This window comes from Oryctolagus cuniculus, chromosome 13 (assembly GCF_051225735.1).
Source record: "Oryctolagus cuniculus isolate XC-2025 breed Fujian yellow rabbit chromosome 13, ASM5122573v1, whole genome shotgun sequence".
NCBI lineage: Eukaryota > Metazoa > Chordata > Mammalia > Lagomorpha > Leporidae > Oryctolagus > Oryctolagus cuniculus.
The window spans coordinates 45048928-45066837 of record NC_142879.1 but is presented as its reverse complement, the minus strand read 5'-3'; the positions used below and the strand labels follow the sequence as shown (position 1 = coordinate 45066837).

Genomic DNA, 17910 nt, shown 5'->3' with positions numbered 1-17910 from the left:
TTTATTTCTCTCTGTCTATCTGCCTCTCAAATAATGAACAGTAGCAAAATATTTAAAAAGGGCAAAAATAATGGAAGACAATGCTAGCAACAAAGAATAAGGGGAACAAAATGCAAACAGTGATAAGCATGATAAGTATAAATACACCCAATATTGATAATACTTTAAATGTCAATTTTCTAAGTATACATATTAAAAACAAGAGATGGTCAGAATGATTCAAAAAATGTGACCCAACTAATCATTATCTACATGAAATCCAATATAAAATAAGTGTACATTTAGATTAAAAGTAAATAGATATAAAAGAGATACATCATGTTAGAACTAATCGAAAAGTTGGGTAGCTATATTAAAACTGGAAGAGCAAACTTCAGTGCAAGGGAAAAGAAATGAGCTCCATTATGCCACAGAAAGGCATGCAGAAAACTGAAATGCCTATTGAGTAGAAAAAGCCAATCTGCAATCGTTATGTCCTGAGTGATTCCAATTACAAGACTTAAAGGAAAAGGAAAACCATAGAGTAAAATAATCAGCATTGTTTTCCTCTCCTACCTTCGTAATTACCACTTTGATCCTGCTGAGGTGTGGATCCTAATGCTTGGACCTCACTTGCTTTTGTCCGTATCCAGGACAGTTGCTCAGCAGATGCTTCTGATGCCCAGTCACACATGTCGGATTCAAATCCACAGGCGTGACATACTGAAGAGGAGAGAAAAAAGTGCCGAAGGTCTGCCACAAGCTACTAAGTGGATGCTTACCCAACGTTATCTATTATGATCAAATCAACTAGAAGCATAACATACACACACATGCACACAGATCATATCTGGAATTTTTGATACAGTAATACTTAGAACACCCAAGTAACTCTGTTTGCCAAAACCTTCAGTTGATCCCGCTGGGTATCCTCCCAAATGAGAATCATCAGCATAAAAAAAGGAAAAGAGATTCCTATTTCTTGTACCACTTTGATTGCAATTTTTAAAATGATATAATACAACTTCATTATTTTCTTTTTAAGACTATAATGTAAATTAAAAATGTTATCTCAAAAATTTAAAATTTCATATTAAAATGACATAATACAAGAGTATTAAAAACTCATGGAAAGCTGGAATTAAAATTGTGATACAAAATTTTGAAATCCATGCATAGATTTTCATTAATCCATATTTTCCATGAACTATCTGATGCACCTTTATGTTTGACTTTATCTACTTTATCAAATTAGTTTAAATTAACTATTCCTAATCACATTGATATTTTAAAGGAAAAACATTGTATATGATCCCAATGTGGTCTGTAATGCCACTGCTTTTTAAGATATCACCTTAAAAGGGCAGGCACTGTGGCGTGGTAGACTAAGCCTCCACCTGAGGTGCCAGAATCCCATATGGGTGCCAGTTCATGTCCCAGCTGCTCCTGATCTAGCTCTCTGCTGTGGCCTGAGAAAGCACTGGAAGATGGTCCAAGTCCTTATAACACTCCAGCTTAAACTAGGACATTAATGTCAACAAGATTGGTATGTGCATATCTCTATGGGGGTCTCTGAGTCTCAAGAATTGCCTACACACCAACAAGATGGGCATCTCAGTCTAACACTTACATCTCAATCCTTCATGTGGAGAATCGAATCTGCAGAGGTCTGCAACTGGATGGCATAGTTCCTGATGGGTCTCAGACGCTTCTTGACATGGTAAAATTTCATCTGTTAAGTTTAAAAATGTGGAATAGGTGAAATGCAGATGCAACTGGAAAGCCATGTACTTCTTAAAATGTTAATATTTATTCTACACAGCATCTTCCTCTCACCTTCTCTCCATAATAGCATCAGTCCTGGGCAACCCCTTAAGGAAACTTTTTTTCTTATTGAGGCAAAAATTCATACACGAACACATACACAGAGTCAGAGACAGTAAAACAACTATGCCAAGGCTTTTGTATTTTAATGAGATCTCTGTGGTTACTGGCAAGTCCCAAAATTAAATATCCATTTTCTATGGAAATAGGTAATCTGTCTAAATGCCCAAAATTAAAAGCTCATTATTGGAAAGACATCTATACTGGCATCAAATATAACATATGGTACCCTTTTTAACTAGGAATTAGACCTTCCCTGGAACTAATCTCCTCCTCTCCTTTTTTTTTTTTTTTTTTTTTTTTTTTTTTTTTTTTTTTTTGACAGGTAGAGTGGACAGTGAGAGAGAGAGACAGAGAGAAAGGTCTTCCTTTGCCGTTGGTGCACCCTCCAATGGCCGCCACGGATGGCGCGCTGCGGCCGGCGCACCGCGCTGATCCGATGGCAGGAGCCAGGTGCTTATCCTGGTCTCCCATGGGGTACAGGGCCCAAGCACTTGGGCCATCCTCCACTGCACTCCCTGGCCCCAGCAGAGAGCTGGCCTGGAAGAGGGGCAACCGGGACAGAATCCGGTGCCCCGACCAGTACTCTCCTCTTAAAGTATACAGATTTTCTATTTTCTTTTTCCACAGTCTTCTCAACTAAAGAACTGCATGAAGGTAGCTTTGGTGTCATGACTGCTCCTCTTGCCACTTACAGAAAGTTCTTGATATCACCCTTCTAGAAACCACTGGCCTCTTTTGATAGCAAATGGCACCCCTCCCTGGACCAGCTCGATACAGTCACCTATAAACATTGATGAACTATACCTGAGTACCTGCAGATTTGAGCTCTTACCTCACAGTCACTATATCATTTTCCAATATTCACTTCCACCTTGCTTTTCAGCTTCCTAATCTCTTCTTATTGGTGATCTCAGAGGAGAGCTTTGATGAAAGGACACCTGCCACTCTTCCTCTAAGTGAGTATTATCACTTCTATTGATAACATTTCATTATAATTTCAAGTATCCCATCCCCCAACCACCACTCTGTCTTTCCAATTCACTCCTTTTAATATCTCAACTCAAACAATACAGCAGTGCATCACATATGACATTTTGATCCATGATAAAATGCACACATGATGGTGGTCCCCAGAGATTATATCACATAATGACATTGTAGCCATCTTAGCTTGTGAAAGTACACTCTGTAATGTCTAAAAGTGAGAAAGCAATGTAATGATACATCTCTCAAAAATATTCTCATGGGGAGGCATGACTGTATTTTGACTGCGACAGGACTTACAAGCCTAATTCCTTCCTCTTTCTTTTTCCTGCTTTCCCAGAATGATACTCAAAACTCTACTCCCTTTTTAAACTTCTAGGCTTTCCTTCTCCACCATCATTCATACCTTATCTTGCTTCATGTTTTACTGGGAAAATGAGAGAAGTAAGAAAACTTCCCAAATCTCACCTCATCTCCCTACCACGCTGTCCATTTGGCTTTCCTCCTGTTTCTGTGGGTCAGCTTACCATTCTCCTGTTGGAGTCACTCCTTTCAGTTTCACAGAAATTCTAAGTTCTCTTGATTATTTCCAGAGTAACTACAACAATTTTCTTCCATATCATCTATATCAACATGTTCTTTTTCTACAAGATCATTCTGAACTGCACCGAAACAGCCAAAATTTCATACAAGAAAACCTTCTTCTGATTTGGCATTTCTTATGACTAACTTCTCCAAGGGCTGTCTATTCTCACCAACTCCAACACCAATTCTTCTCTCCCTAATTCTCTCTTGAACCTATTCCCCTAAATTACCTTATTGAGGTAAAATTCATATTGCATAAAATGCATCACTTGAACTATACAATTTGATGGTCTCTAGCACATTCAATAACGTGCAATCATCACCATTATCTACCTCACAAACTTCTACAGCACTAATGAAACCCTATACCCAGTAGTAGTCACTCCCTGTTCTCTTTTCTCTCCTAGACTGTGGGGAGCAATCCGGACTAGACTAAGTTACTCGAATTAAGACTTATTCTATGCATCTGCTCTCCCACAATATGGCGCTGGGAGAGAAGTAAACAGCTTCCGCACAGCTGCCTCCAGTTCAACTAATAAACTGTAGGACTTGCTCCTGATTGGAGGAGAGCAGCGTACTCGGCGTGTGGGCAGCCGAGTTAGGATTGGCGGAGGAGGACTATAAAGGAGGAGAGAAACGGCATGCACCAGGAACATCTATGGGGAACATCTAAGGGAACCCGTGCAGCCCCCGAGAGAACCGGCCGGCGGTGTGCCGCTCCCCTGCGGAAGTGGGGAATGCGGCCAGGGGGAACTGCCCTTCCACGGAGGTGGAAGGGACAGTAGCCAACCCGGGAAGAACCAGCAGCAAACCCGGGGAGGGCCGAGCAGACGAAAGAACAGCGCAGAGTCCTGTGTCGTTCCTCCACGAAGAGGGGGAGCGACATAATGGTGCCGTGACTCGGATAGGAAACTTAGGACGGATATGAAACTTAGGAGGGAAGAAATGACTCGGATTAGGAAACCTAGGTCGGATAGCAAACTTAAGAGGGAAGAAACGGGAAGAATTGGGAAAATATCGGAGAGAGAGACTAGCAAACAGCCTAGGGAAAAGCCGGACGAAAAGGGTGCCGGAAGAAGCTATTGAAAGCCTAGGCATAGACTCAGATACGGACTACGGGGGGAAGCTGGGAGAAATCTCTAAGGTCGAAAGCGAAAGTGAAAGCTAGAACAAACAGACTCGGACGCGGACTGTGGGGAGAGGCCAGGAGAAATGAGGGAGGAATATCGTTGGAGGAAAGCTTGGGGAAACATACCGGGTAGAGAAAAATGTTAGGGAAATTGAAGCCGCGGGGGGCAGGCCAAGGCGGACACGAAAGCCACTTTGGGATTCTCAAGTTAACCCGGGAATAGGGGGCGAAAAGTTGAAACCAGAAGCTGAAACGTGAGCCAGATTGGGATCCGTCTGATTAGCCCGGGGAGCAAAGGACGGGAAGCCAAACCGTGGGGCGGAGACGTACGCTGGGTTGAATTCGCCAGGCTAGCCCGGGGAACTTAGATTGAATGCTAGTGGCGGACACGCAAGCTACGCTGTGTTACTCGCGGAAGCCGCCGCGTGCAGAGAGAGCACGGGGCGTGAATAGATAGGGAACGGGGCTGGCGTAGGCCGTGGTTCAGACGCGAAAGGGTTAAGCGTGGAGACCGCGGAGCGCACGAAGCCAAGCTGCGCGGAGCCGTGAAGCTGCGGGGATAAGAGAAACAGAAGCTTAGAAGTAAAGTGAGAAAAATAGGAATGCTGGAAGATAGAAGTAAAATGGGAGAAATAGGAATGCCCGGAGATAGAGAAATAGAGAAATAAAAAGGCCTCCCTACAACACTGCAATGTGAGAGCTTGGATTCGGTCTGCCTAATCAAGTGAGGCGATGAGCACCTGCGGGCAGCTAGCAGCTTATGCGCCGCAGGTCACCGAAGACAGGCACGAATTAACATCAGTAAGGCTTCCCCACAATACAATATTAAGCTTGGATTCGGTCTGCCTGATTTAAGGCGGTAAGCGCCAGCAAGCAGCTCGACCAGAGTATGAGCTGCAGGTCACCGAAGATAGGCACGAACCAACACTAATAAGTCTCCCCCACAATAAGGCAATGAGAAGGCTTGGATTCGGTTTGCCTGATAGAGCTTGTAAGCCCCTGCAGGCAGAGCAAAGCATGCGCTGCAGGGCACCGAACACAGGCATGCATCAGCGCCTAAAAACCTCCTCACAACATGGCGAAGAGAGGACCCGGATTCGGTTTGCCTGATGGATAGGACTTGTAAGAGCCTGTGGCAACTCTAGCAAGTAGAGCAGAGTGTGTGCCGCGGGACACCGAAGACAGGCGCGTATCAACGCCAAAAAATAAAAAGAAAGGGGGATCTGTGGGGAGCAATCCGGACTAGACTAAGTTACTCGAATTAAGACTTATTCTATGCATCTGCTCTCCCACAATATGGCGCTGGGAGAGAAGTAAACAGCTTCCGCACAGCTGCCTCCAGTTCAACTAATAAACTGTAGGACTTGCTCCTGATTGGAGGAGAGCAGCGTACTCGGCGTGTGGGCAGCCGAGTTAGGATTGGTGGAGGAGGACTATAAAGGAGGAGAGAAACGGCATGCACCAGGAACATCTATGGGGAACATCTAAGGGAACCCGTGCAGCCCCCGAGAGAACCGGCCGGCGGTGTGCCGCTCCCCTGCGGAAGTGGGGAATGCGGCCAGGGGGAACTGCCCTTCCACGGAGGTGGAAGGGACAGTAGCCAACCCGGGAAGAACCAGCAGCAAACCCGGGGAGGGCCGAGCAGACGAAAGAACAGCGCAGGGTCCTGTGTCGTTCCTCCACGAAGAGGGGGAGCAACACTAGACCATGTAACACCTGATCCATCTTCTCTCACAATGGATTTGCCCACTCAGAATATGTCATGTAGCTGGATTCATATGGCAGGAGGCCTTTTGGGTCTACCTTCTTTGACTTAGCACAATGTTTTCAAGGTCCGTGGATTGGTATTTCATTCCTTTTTATTTTATTGCCCCACTCTTACTGCTCCACTGAAACTGCATGTATCAAAGCTGATCTCTATGTTGCTAAATCTTACATTAAAGCTTTTACTCAACATACTTGACAGATCAGTAATAATGGAAAAAGTAAATCATTCACTCATCCCTGAAATATTTTCTTCACTAGGCTCCAGCACACAATTTCTACTGGTTTTCCCCCAATAAGATTTTCTCAGTCTTCTCTGCTGGTTTGCCTTCACTTGCTCAACAACACAACGCCCCAGATCTCAGTCCTTGGAACTACTCTTCTCAACACTCTACACAACCTTGTATATATCACACAGTTGCATGCCTTTAAAATGTTTTTCAAATGCTGATTGCTTCATTATTCTAAAACTCAGATGTTTTGCTGTATTTCAGCTCAGACCCTTAATCCATCTTGAGTTGATTTTTTGCATAGGCTGTAAGGTAAGGGTCTTGTTCATACTTTCCCATGTGGAGATCCAATTTTCCTAGCACCATTTGCTGAAGAGACTGTCCCTTCTCCAGGGCTAGATTTTAGCTCCTTTATCAAATATTAGTTGGTTGCAGATGAGATGTGTGGATTGAATTCTGGATTCTGGGGTCCCTATTCTGTCCCATTGGTCTACATGTCTTTTTTTTTTTTTTTTTTTTTTTTTTTTGCCAGTATCAAACTGTTTCAATTACAACTGCCTGGTAGTATATCTTGATATCTGGTATTGTGGTGCTTCCAACTTTATTTTTATAATTTAAGATTACTTTAGCTGTTCAGGGTCTCTTGTGTTTCCATATGAATTTTAATATCTTTTTTCTGGATCTGATAAGAATGTGCTTTGTATTTTGATTAGGATCTCATTGAATTTATAAATTCCTTGGGTAATATGGACATTCTGATTATATTAATTTTTCCAACCCATAAAAAATAATGGAAATATTTTTCCATTATTTTGTGTCTTCTATTTATTTCTTTAATGCTTTGTAATTTTCATCATAGCGATCTTTCACCTCCTAGGTTAAATTTATTCTAAGGTATTTAAATTTTTTTAGCTATTGTGAGTAGGATTGATCATTGTTTTTAAAGATTTATTTATTTATTTGAAAGTCAGAGTTACACAGAGAGAGGAGAGGCACAGAGAGAGAGAGAGGTCTTCCATCCAATGGTTCACTCCCCAATTGGTCGCAACAGCTGGAGCTGTGCTGATCTGAAGCTAGGAACCAGGAGCCTCCTCCAGGTCTCCCACAAAGGCCACAGCAGAGAGCCAGATTGGAAGTGCAGTGGCCAGGTCTCAAACTGGTGTCCACATGGGATGCAGGTGCTTCAGCCCAGGGTGTTATCTTGCTGCGCCACAGTGCCGGCTCCAGAATTAATCTTGGAAGTTCTTTTTCAGCCATGGCATTGTCTATGTGTGTAAAGACTATTGATTTTTGTGTGTTAATTTTATATCCTACAACTTTACCAAACCCTTTTATGGTTTCAATAGTGGAGTCTTTTTGTCTCCTTATATATAGAATCATGTCATCTACAAGTAAGGATAATTTGATTCCTCCTTTCCAATTTGTATCCACTTGATTTATTTTTCTTCCTTATAGCTCTGGCTAAAATGTCCAGGACTATACTGAATAGCAATCGTGAAAGTAGGCATCCTTGTCAGGTTCCAGATCTTAGTGAAATGCTTACAAATTTTCCCCATTCAATATATGCTGGCTGTGATTTTGTCATAAATTGCCTGGTTTGTGTTGAGGAATGTCCCTTCTATACCCAATTTTTCACCATGAAATGATGTCGTATTTTATGAAATACTTTGTTTGCAGTATTGAGAAAATATATTGGTTATTACTCTTCAGTTTGTTAATGTTGATGTATTACATGTATTGATTTTTGTATACTGAACGATCCCTGCATACCAGGGATAAATCCCATTTGTTCACGGTGAATGATTTTCTGATTTGTTGTTAGATTCAATTAGCTAGTATTTTGTTGAGATTTGCTGCATCTATGTTCATCACAGATATTGGTCTATAGTTCTCTTTCTCTGTTTTATCTTTTTCTGGTTTGGGAATTAAGGTGATGCTGGCCTCATAGAAGGAGTTTTGGAGGATTCCCTCCCTTTCAATTGTTTTGAATAGTTTGAGAACAACTGAAAGTAGTTATTCACTAAAAATCTGGTAAAATTCATCAGTGAAGTCATCCAGTCATGGGCTTTTCCTTGTTGAGAAGGTCTTTATTACTGATTCGATCTCCATCTCGGCTATTGGTATGTTCAGGTTTTCTGTATCTTCATGACTCAAACTTGGTAGATTGTGTACAGGAATCTATACATTTCTTCTATGTTTCCTAATTTGTTGGCATACAACTCTTCGTAGTAATTGCTGGTGATTCTTCGTTTCTGTAGTATCTGTTGTTACAATTTTTTCATCTCTGATTTTATTGATTTTGGTCCTTTTCCTTTTTTTTGGTTAGTTTGGCCAATGGTATACAAATTTTATTTTTTCTGAAAACCAGCTCTTCATTTCACTGATATTTGTGGGGTTTTGGATTAATTATATTTCTTTCCTAATTTTAATTATTTCTTTCCTCCTACTAATTCTGTGGTTTATTTTTTGTGGCTTTTCTGGGTCCTTAAAATTTATTGATAGTTTGTCTAAGTCTTCAAGATGCATCATTAGATATTTAATATGAGACATTTTCTTTTGTTAATGTAAGCACTTAATGCTATAAACTTTCCTCTTAATATTGTTTTTGCTGTATCTCACAATAAGTTGTGTTTTTATTTTCATTTAGTTCAATAAAGTTTTTTATTTCCTTTTTAATTTCTACAATGACCCATTGATCATTCAGTAACATATTCTTTATTTTACAAGTATCTATGAGTGTCCTATTATTCTTCTTGCAGTTGATTTCCAGTTTTATTCCTTTATAGTCTAAGAAAATACATGGTATAGTTTCAATATTTTACATTTTCCTGAGATTTGACTTGTAGCCTAATATCTAGTCTATCCCAGAAACTGTTCCATGTGCTGATAAGAATATGTGGGTCAATAACTAGAGGGTGGAACAGGAAGTATTACTATGCTCTTAAATCTGTATTATGAAATACATCAATTTGTTCACCTTATATAAATAAAAAATTAAACCAATATTTGTATACACAAACAACACCATCATGGGTATGGGAGAACTTGTAATATCAGTTCCACTCACAATAACTATAAAAATATTTTGGGTTAAATTTAACCAAGTATGTGAAAGTTCTCTACAATAAAAATTACAGAACATTAAGGAAGGAAATAGAAAAGAAAATATTCCATGCTCATGGATTGGAAGAATTAATACCATCAAAATGTCCAAAGCAATTTACAGATACAATGAGATCCCAATCAAAATACCAAAGACGTTCTTCTCAGATCTGGAAGAAATGATTCTAAAATTCATATGGAATCACAAAAAATCCTGAATAGCTAGAGAAATCCTGGGGCTGTGCTGTGGCATGGTGGATAAAGCCTCCACCTGCAATGCAGACATCCCATATGAGTGCCAGTTCAAGACCCAGGTGCTTCGTTTTCAATCCAATTTTCTGTTATGGCCTGGGAAAACAGTAGAAGATGGCCCAAGTACTTGGGCCCCTGCACCTGCATGGGAGACCTAGAAGAAGCTCCTGGCCCTGGCTTCAGATCAGCCCAGCTCTGGCCATTTGGGGAGTGAACCAGCAGATGGAAGATTTTCTATTTCTCTCTCTCTTTCTCTGCCTCTGCCTCTCTGTAACTCTCTCATTAATATAAATACATAAATCTTTAAAAAGTCCTAAACAATAAAAATAAAGCTGGAGGCATCACAATGCCATATTTCAAGACATATTATGGAGCAGTTATAATCAAAGCAGCCTCATACAGCCTCAAGAATAGACATGTGGACTGATGGAACAGATTAGAGTACCCACCCAGAAATTAACCCATATATCTAGAACCAACTAATCTTTGACAAATGAGCTAAATGCACTCCCTGGAGAAAGGACAATTTCTTCAACAAATGCCATGAGAAAATTGAATCTCTGCATGCAGAAGTATGAAACAAAACCACTACCTTACACCTTATACAAAAATCAACTCACAATGGATCAAGGATCTAAACCTAAGACCTGAATCCATCAAATTACTAGAAGAAAACATAAGGGAAACACTGCAAGACATTGGCATACGCAAAGCCTTCTTGGATAAGATGCCAGAAGCACAGGGAATATAAGCCAGCATAAACAGATGGAATTACATAAGCTAAGAAGCTTCTGCACAGCAAAGGAAACACTCAACAAAGTAAAGAGGCGACTGACAGAATGGAAGAAAATATCTGCAAACTATACATCTGATAAAAGATCGATATCCAGGATGTATACAACTCAGCCACCACAAAATAATCTACAAAAGAAGTAGGCTCAATAGGCTAGTCCTCCGCCTGTGGTGCTGGCACCCCGGGTTCTAGTCCCATTCAGGGTGCCAGATTCTGTCCTGGTTGCTCCTATTCCAGTCTAGCTCTCTGCTGTGGCCTGGGAGTGCAGTGGAGGACGGCCCAGGTCCCTGGGCCCTGCACTCGCATGGGAGACCAGGAGAGGAACCTGGCTCCTGGCTTCGGATCAGAGCGGTGCACTGGCCACAGTGCGCCGGCCACAGCGGCCACTGGGGGGTGAACCAATGGAAAAAGGAAGACCTTTCTCTCTGTCTCTCTCTCTCACTGTCCACTTGCCTGTCAAAAAATAAAATAAAATAATAATAAAAAAAGAAGTAGGCTTAGGATATGAACAGGTGTTTTTCAAAGAATGAAACACAAATGGCCAACAGACATAAAAACCATAATGAGGTTTCACCTAATCCAGTGAGAATTGCTATCATCCAAAAATTAAACAAATAACAAATGCTAATGGAAATGTAGGGGAAAATAAACCCTAATCTACTGCTTTAGTGAATGTAAAATATACAATCATTATGGAAGACAGTATGGAGTTTCTTTACAAATCTGAAAAACAGATTACCCAGCCATTCCCTGGAAATTTTCCCAAAGGAAATGAAATCATCATATGAGTTATCTGTTCTCCCATGTTTATTGCTGCTCAACTCACAATACCTAAGATATTGAATTTACCCAGATGTCCATCAACTGACTACTGGATAAAGAAATTATGGTATACATACATAGTAGAATACAACTCAGCCATATTAAAGAACTAAATCTTATCTTTTACAACAAAATCGATGCAATTAAAGACCATAATGCTTGTTGAAATAAGCCAGTCCATAAAAGATTAACATCCTATGTTTTCCCTGATTTGTGATAACTAATATACAGAGGACAAAAATTCAATATATATGAGTGAAATTAATATTCTGAGACTTGATTATTGTTTATAGTCATTGCCTATACTTTTGAGTAACCTTGGTTTTTCTACCTACTACTTGTATACTTTATTTAGTAGGTAGTTAAACTTGTGATTATAATGTAAACTGAAAGCATATTACTATAAATTAAAAGAAAAATAAGAAAAGGAAGAGAGATGGTGGGAGCATGGGCAGGAAGGAGGGTATGGTGGGAAGTATCATTATGCACTTAACAATGTATATATGGGGCCTGTGCTGTGGCACAGTAGGTTAATCCTCTGACTGCAGTGCCAACATACCAAATTGGTGCTGGTTCTAATCCTAGCTGCACCTCTTCCAACCCAGCTCTCTTCTATGGCTTGGGAAAGCAGCAGAAGATGGCCCAAGCACTCAGGCCCATGCAGCCACATGGGAGACCCGGAAGGAGCTCCTGGATCCTGGCTTCAGATCAGCAAAACACTGGCCGTTGTGGCCATTTGGGGAGTGATGCAGACCTTTCTCTCTGTCTCTCTCCTCACTATCTATAACTCTACCTCTCAAATAAATAAATAAAATCTATTAAGAAACTGTATATATGAACTATATAAAATGTGTTGCCCTTGTATAAATAAAAAAATTTAAATAATTTTTTTAAATAAATGACTTAATAAATATTTGACAAAATGTTTAAAATAGGCCCTTATGAATCATTTACATTCTTATTTGTGATGTTACTGAAGCAACTGAAAATGAAAATGATTAACTCATCTGTAATATGATTTCTCAGAATGGAAATTTATTAATAATGAATATGCAAATCCTCTTGAATGTAAGATCCACAAAAAATGAACCTGTCTATGCAATTAATGGAACACTGGCAATAAGTGAATCTAAGATTGTATAGCAACAGTTATTGTGATGCAATTAAAACTACAGTTCCTATAGATGCACATAATACCAAATCTTCTGCCCCTAGAACAACATAATTAAATGTTGGTCATATTTCAATTAAATGTTATATGGTATCTCTAATTTGCTACCATTTACCCAGAACAAAAAGTACTATAAACAAAAATATCAAAATAGATGAGTACAAATTTCACGGAATTAAAATGTCACCTGTGTCAAGTGGTATTAAATATTTGCTGCTAATGTAAAAAAATATTGGATTTTGCCCTCAAGCTGAAATTTACAATTAAAAACCAATGGTGGGCCGGCGCCGCGGCTCACTAGGCTAATCCTCCGCCTAGCAGCGCCGGCACACCGGGTTCTAGTCCCGGTCGGGGCGCCGGATTCTGTCCCGGTTGCCCTTCTTCCAGGCCAGCTCTCTGCTGTGCCCCAGGAGTGCAGTGGAGGATGGCCCAGGTGCTTGGGCCCTGCACCCCATGGGAGACCAGGAGAAGCACCTGGCTCCTGGCTCCTGCCATCGGATCAGCGCGGTGCGCCGGCCACAGCGCACAGGCCGCGGCGGCCATTGGAGGGTGAACCAACGGCAAAGGAAGACCTTTCTCTCTGTCTCTCTCTCTCACTGTCCACTCTGCCTGTCAAAAAAAAAAAAACCAATGGTGTATCTCTTAGCCTTTTAGTTCAGTGTAGTGGCACAGCAGGTTAAGCTGATGTTTGTCACATCAGAAGTGTACGTTTACTTCCCAGCTGTCCTACAGATCCAGTTCCCTGCTAATTTACTTCAGAAAGCAATATAAGATGGAACAAGTACTTAGTCCATTACCATCCACGTGGGAAACCAGGATGGAGTTTCTGGCTCATGGATTTGGCCTTGCTCAGACCTGGTTGTTGTAGCCATTTAGGCAATGAACCAGCAGCTGAAAGATCTCTCTATAGCTCTATCCTTCCCCTCCCCCTCTCTCACTCTGTCTTTCAAATGAATGAATAAATCTTAAAAAAATAGTAGTAGGTGGGCATATGTTTGGTGTGTTGATCATATGTCCTCAATAAATAAATTTCCCAGGAAACTTTTTATTTTAATAAATTAAATCCCAGAAATCAAAGCTATTTAAATTATGTCACTCATTTAGTCTTATAATCATAAGGTTTTTTTTCTATTTCTCTTTCTCTCTCATTCTTATACTGTACCACCATCTAGCTTTAGCAAATATTTTGGGGGTTTAAAATCCATCATCAGTATCAGAAGAAGTTCTGCTAACCATTTTAGGGTCTCTATGCCATTAAAGCCACATGTCTAGGAGATGCCATTCTTTCAATCTTATCTTGCACAAACAGATTGTGTGAAATTGGCAAAACTCTCCAGAATTTTAAAGAATAATGCCAAATTCTCAAGGCTATTTCAGTAAACATAATAATTTATATCCAGTTTTGACTCGAAAGGTTTTTGATAGTTTCCTTGTCAATTTTCTTAAATTTATCAAACCCAGTTAGTAAATGAATTTCAGTGAGGAGTCATTCATTGGATCTTAAAAGGTAGCTGCAAGTTAAAACAGCCAAAAAAGGTCACTAAGTCCTTAGTTCTTTAATTGGATAGTATGCCTGCATCCTGAGGATTATAATTTAGGATTATTTATGTATTCAGAGCCTTTACAAATGACACTGAGGCAAAGTTCTCAAAAGCAAATCTAAATATTCACAATTTTTTAATATATTCTAATCATGCAATTATTCCAAAAAATTATAATCTGCAATTTACTCTCAATAATCAGCATTACTCAAAAATGAATGATTAGACATACTCATTTAATCAGAGAAACAGACCTTGACTTATTTTTCATAGTTGCTATTTTCATAAAGTGTAAAATTATTCTCCTTCCAATAAATGTACAATAAATTTTCACACCTTAGAAGAGGCATGGGTTAGAAAGGATTCTTGGAATTAATGGAAATAGTCTAAAGATCTCTCTAACATTATAAGAAGACTGGTTTCACACAAGCCATAGAAACCCATATCCATACACTTTGATAAAGTTTTTAATATTGTATAGCATAGAAGTATACACAAAATAGAATAATAGAGTTGTGTTTTTCCATAAAGACAATTGTATTGGAGCCAGGTTTGTGACATAGCAGGTAAATCCACCATCTACAATGCCAGCATTTTATATGGGTACCAGTTCAAGTGTCACCTATTCCACTTCCAATCTAGCTCCCTGCTAATGGCCTGGGAAAAGCAGTGAAAGATGGTCCAAGCATTTGGACCCCTGTCACTCATGTGAGACACCAAGAAGAAGCTCCTGGCTCCTGACATTGGTCTGGCCCAGCCTCAGCTATTGCAACCATCCGAGGAGTGCACCAGCAGATAGAAGCTCTTTCTCTCTCTCCTATCTCCTATTTATCTCTCTCTCTCTCTCTCTCTCTCTCTCTCTCTCTCTCTTTCTCTCTCTCTCTGTAACTCTGCATTTATGTAAATAAACAAATCCTTTTTTGCAAAGATAATAGTATAATTAATAAAGTTTGCATAAACTGCTTCAACATTAGAATATTTCCAAATTTACAAGGAACCATTTCATTTTAACATTAGTCTTACATTTTCTTATAAAAAGGGATTTTTTTTTCATTTATTTGAAAGGCAGAGTTATAGAGAGAGGAGGAGGGAGAGAGCAAGAAAGAGAGAGGTCTTACATCCACCGGTTCACTCTCCAAATGGCCTCAACAGCCAAGGGTTGGTCCAGGATGAAGCCAGGAGCCTGCAACTTCTTCCGGTCACCCACATGGGTGCAGATCATCTTCCACTGCTATGCCACACCATTGACCTCTTTAAATTTTGCTACATACAGCTAATATTTTTTGGTATTCAGTTCTATGGGTTTTGACAAAACATAGGACCATGATCTTCATGCATTTATTGTTTTATTTTTATTTTTGTTGATTTTTCTTTATTAGAAAGGCAGAGATATGGATGGGGGAAGGGGAGAAGAAATAGAATTCTTCATCCACTGGTTTACTCCCATGTGGGTGGCAGGGGCACAAGTACTTGGGCCATCTTCTGTTTTCTCAGGTACATTCGCAGGGAGCTAGATTGGAAGTGGAACAGCCGGGACTCCACCCAGTATTCATATGTGATGCTGGCATTGCAGTAGCAACTTATCCCAATGAGCCACAATTCTGCTCCCAATGAGCTTTGAATTTCTATTCTATCAATTATCCATTTATTTAGGTCTTCTTGGTGTCTTTCATCCATGTTTTATAGTTTTCAAAACACAGATATGCCATATGTATTGCTAAATTTATATGTAGGAATTTATTTTTATTTTATTAAATATGGTACCATTTTTCTCATTTCAATTTCTAGTAGTTCATTTTCTTTTTTTTAACTTTTATTTATTGAATATAAATTTCCAAAGTACAGCTTATGGATTACAATGGCTTCCCCCCACCATAACTTCCCTCCCACCCGCAACCCTCCCCTTTCCCTCTCTCTCTCCCCTTCCATTCACATCAAGATTCATTTTCGATTCTCTTTATATACAGAAGATCAGTTTAGTATATATTAAGTAAAGATTTCAACAATTTGCACCCACATAGAAATACAAAGTGAAAAATACTGTTTGAGTACTAGTTATAGCATTAAATCTCAATGTACAGCACATAAAGGACAGAGATCCTACATGAGGAGTAGGTGCACAGTGACTCCTGTTGTTGACTTAACAAATTGACACTCTTCTTTATGGCCTCAGTAATCACCCTAGGCTCTTGTCATGAGTTGCCAAGGCTTTGGAAGCATTTTGAGTATGCTAACTCCGATCTTATTTAATTAAGGTCATAGTCAAAGTGGAAGTTCTCTCCTCCCTTCAGAGAAAGGTACCTCCTTCTTTGAAGACCTGTTCTTTCCACTGGGATCTCACTCACAGAGACTTTCATTTAGGTCATTTTTTTTTTTTTTTTGCCAGAGTGTCTTGGCTTTCCATGCCTGAAATACTCTCACGGGTTTTTCAGCCGGATCCGAATGCCTTAAGGGCTGATTCTGAGGCCAGAGTGCTATTTAGGACATCTGCCATTCTATGAGTCTGCTGTGTATCCCACTTCCCATGTTGGATCGTTCTCTCCCTTTTTTATTCTATAGGTTAGTATTTTCAGACACTAGTCTTGTTTATGTAATCCCTTTGACTCTTAGTCCTATCATTATGATCAATTGTGAACTGAAATTGATCACTTGGACTAGTGAGATGGCATTGGTACATGCCACCTTGATGGGACTGAATTGGAATCCCCTGATATGTTTCTAACTCTACCGTTTAGGGCAAGTCAGCTTGAGCATGTCCCAAATTGTACATCTCTTCCCTCTCTTATTCCCACTCTTATTTTAACAGGGATCATTTTTTCAGTTAAGTATCAACACTCAAGAATAACTGTGTATTAATTACAGAATTAAACCAATAGTATTAAGTAAAACAAACAAACAAAAATACTAGGAGGGATAACGTATTAAGTTGTTCATCAACAGTCAGGGCAAGGGCTGATCAAGTCACCGTTTCTCATAGTGTCCATTTCACTTCAACAGGTTTCCATTTTGCTGCACAGTTAGTTGCCACCAATCAGGGAGAACATATGATATTTGTCCCTTTGGGAATGGCTTATTTCACTCAGCATGATGTGTTCCAGATTCCTCCATTTTGTTACAAATGACCGGATTTCATTGTTTTTTACTGCTGTATAGTATTCTATAGAGTACATATCCCATAATTTCTTTATCCAGTCTACTGTTGATGGGCATTTAGGTTGATTCCAGATCTTAGCTATTGTGAATTGAGCTGCAATAAACATTAATGTGCGGACAGTTTGTTTCTTTGCCAATTTCATTTCCTTTGGGTAAATTCCAAGGAGTGGGATGGCTGGGTTGTATGGTAGGGTTATATTCAGGTTTCTGAGGAATCTCCAGACTGACTTCCATAGTGGCTTGACCAGTTTACATTCCAACCAACAGTGGATTAGTGTCCCTTTTTCCCCACATCCTCGCCAGCATCTGTTGTTGGTAGATTTCTGAATGTGAGCCATTCTAACTGGGGTGAGGTGAAACCTCATTGTGGTTTTGATTTGCATTTCCCTGATTGCTAGTGATCTTGAACATTTTTTCATGTGTCTGTTGGCCATTTGTATTTCCTCTTTTGAAAAATGTCTATTGAGGTCCTTGGCCCATCTCTTAAGTGGGTTGTTAGATTTGTTGTTATGGAGTTT

General features: G+C 39.9%; 1 protein-coding gene across 1 annotated transcript in view; it reads right to left on the bottom strand.

The window, feature by feature from the left end:
• The window catches only part of MALRD1 (MAM and LDL receptor class A domain containing 1), a 407814-nt gene that overhangs the window by 340385 nt on the left and 49519 nt on the right, over positions 1–17910 (bottom strand). The window contains exons 6-7 of the mRNA XM_008268638.5: positions 1610–1711; positions 556–702 (exon numbers count right to left, since the gene is read on the bottom strand). Of these exons, the coding sequence (XP_008266860.4) occupies positions 556–702; positions 1610–1711 (249 nt within the window). The remainder of the gene's footprint in view (positions 1–555; positions 703–1609; positions 1712–17910) is intronic.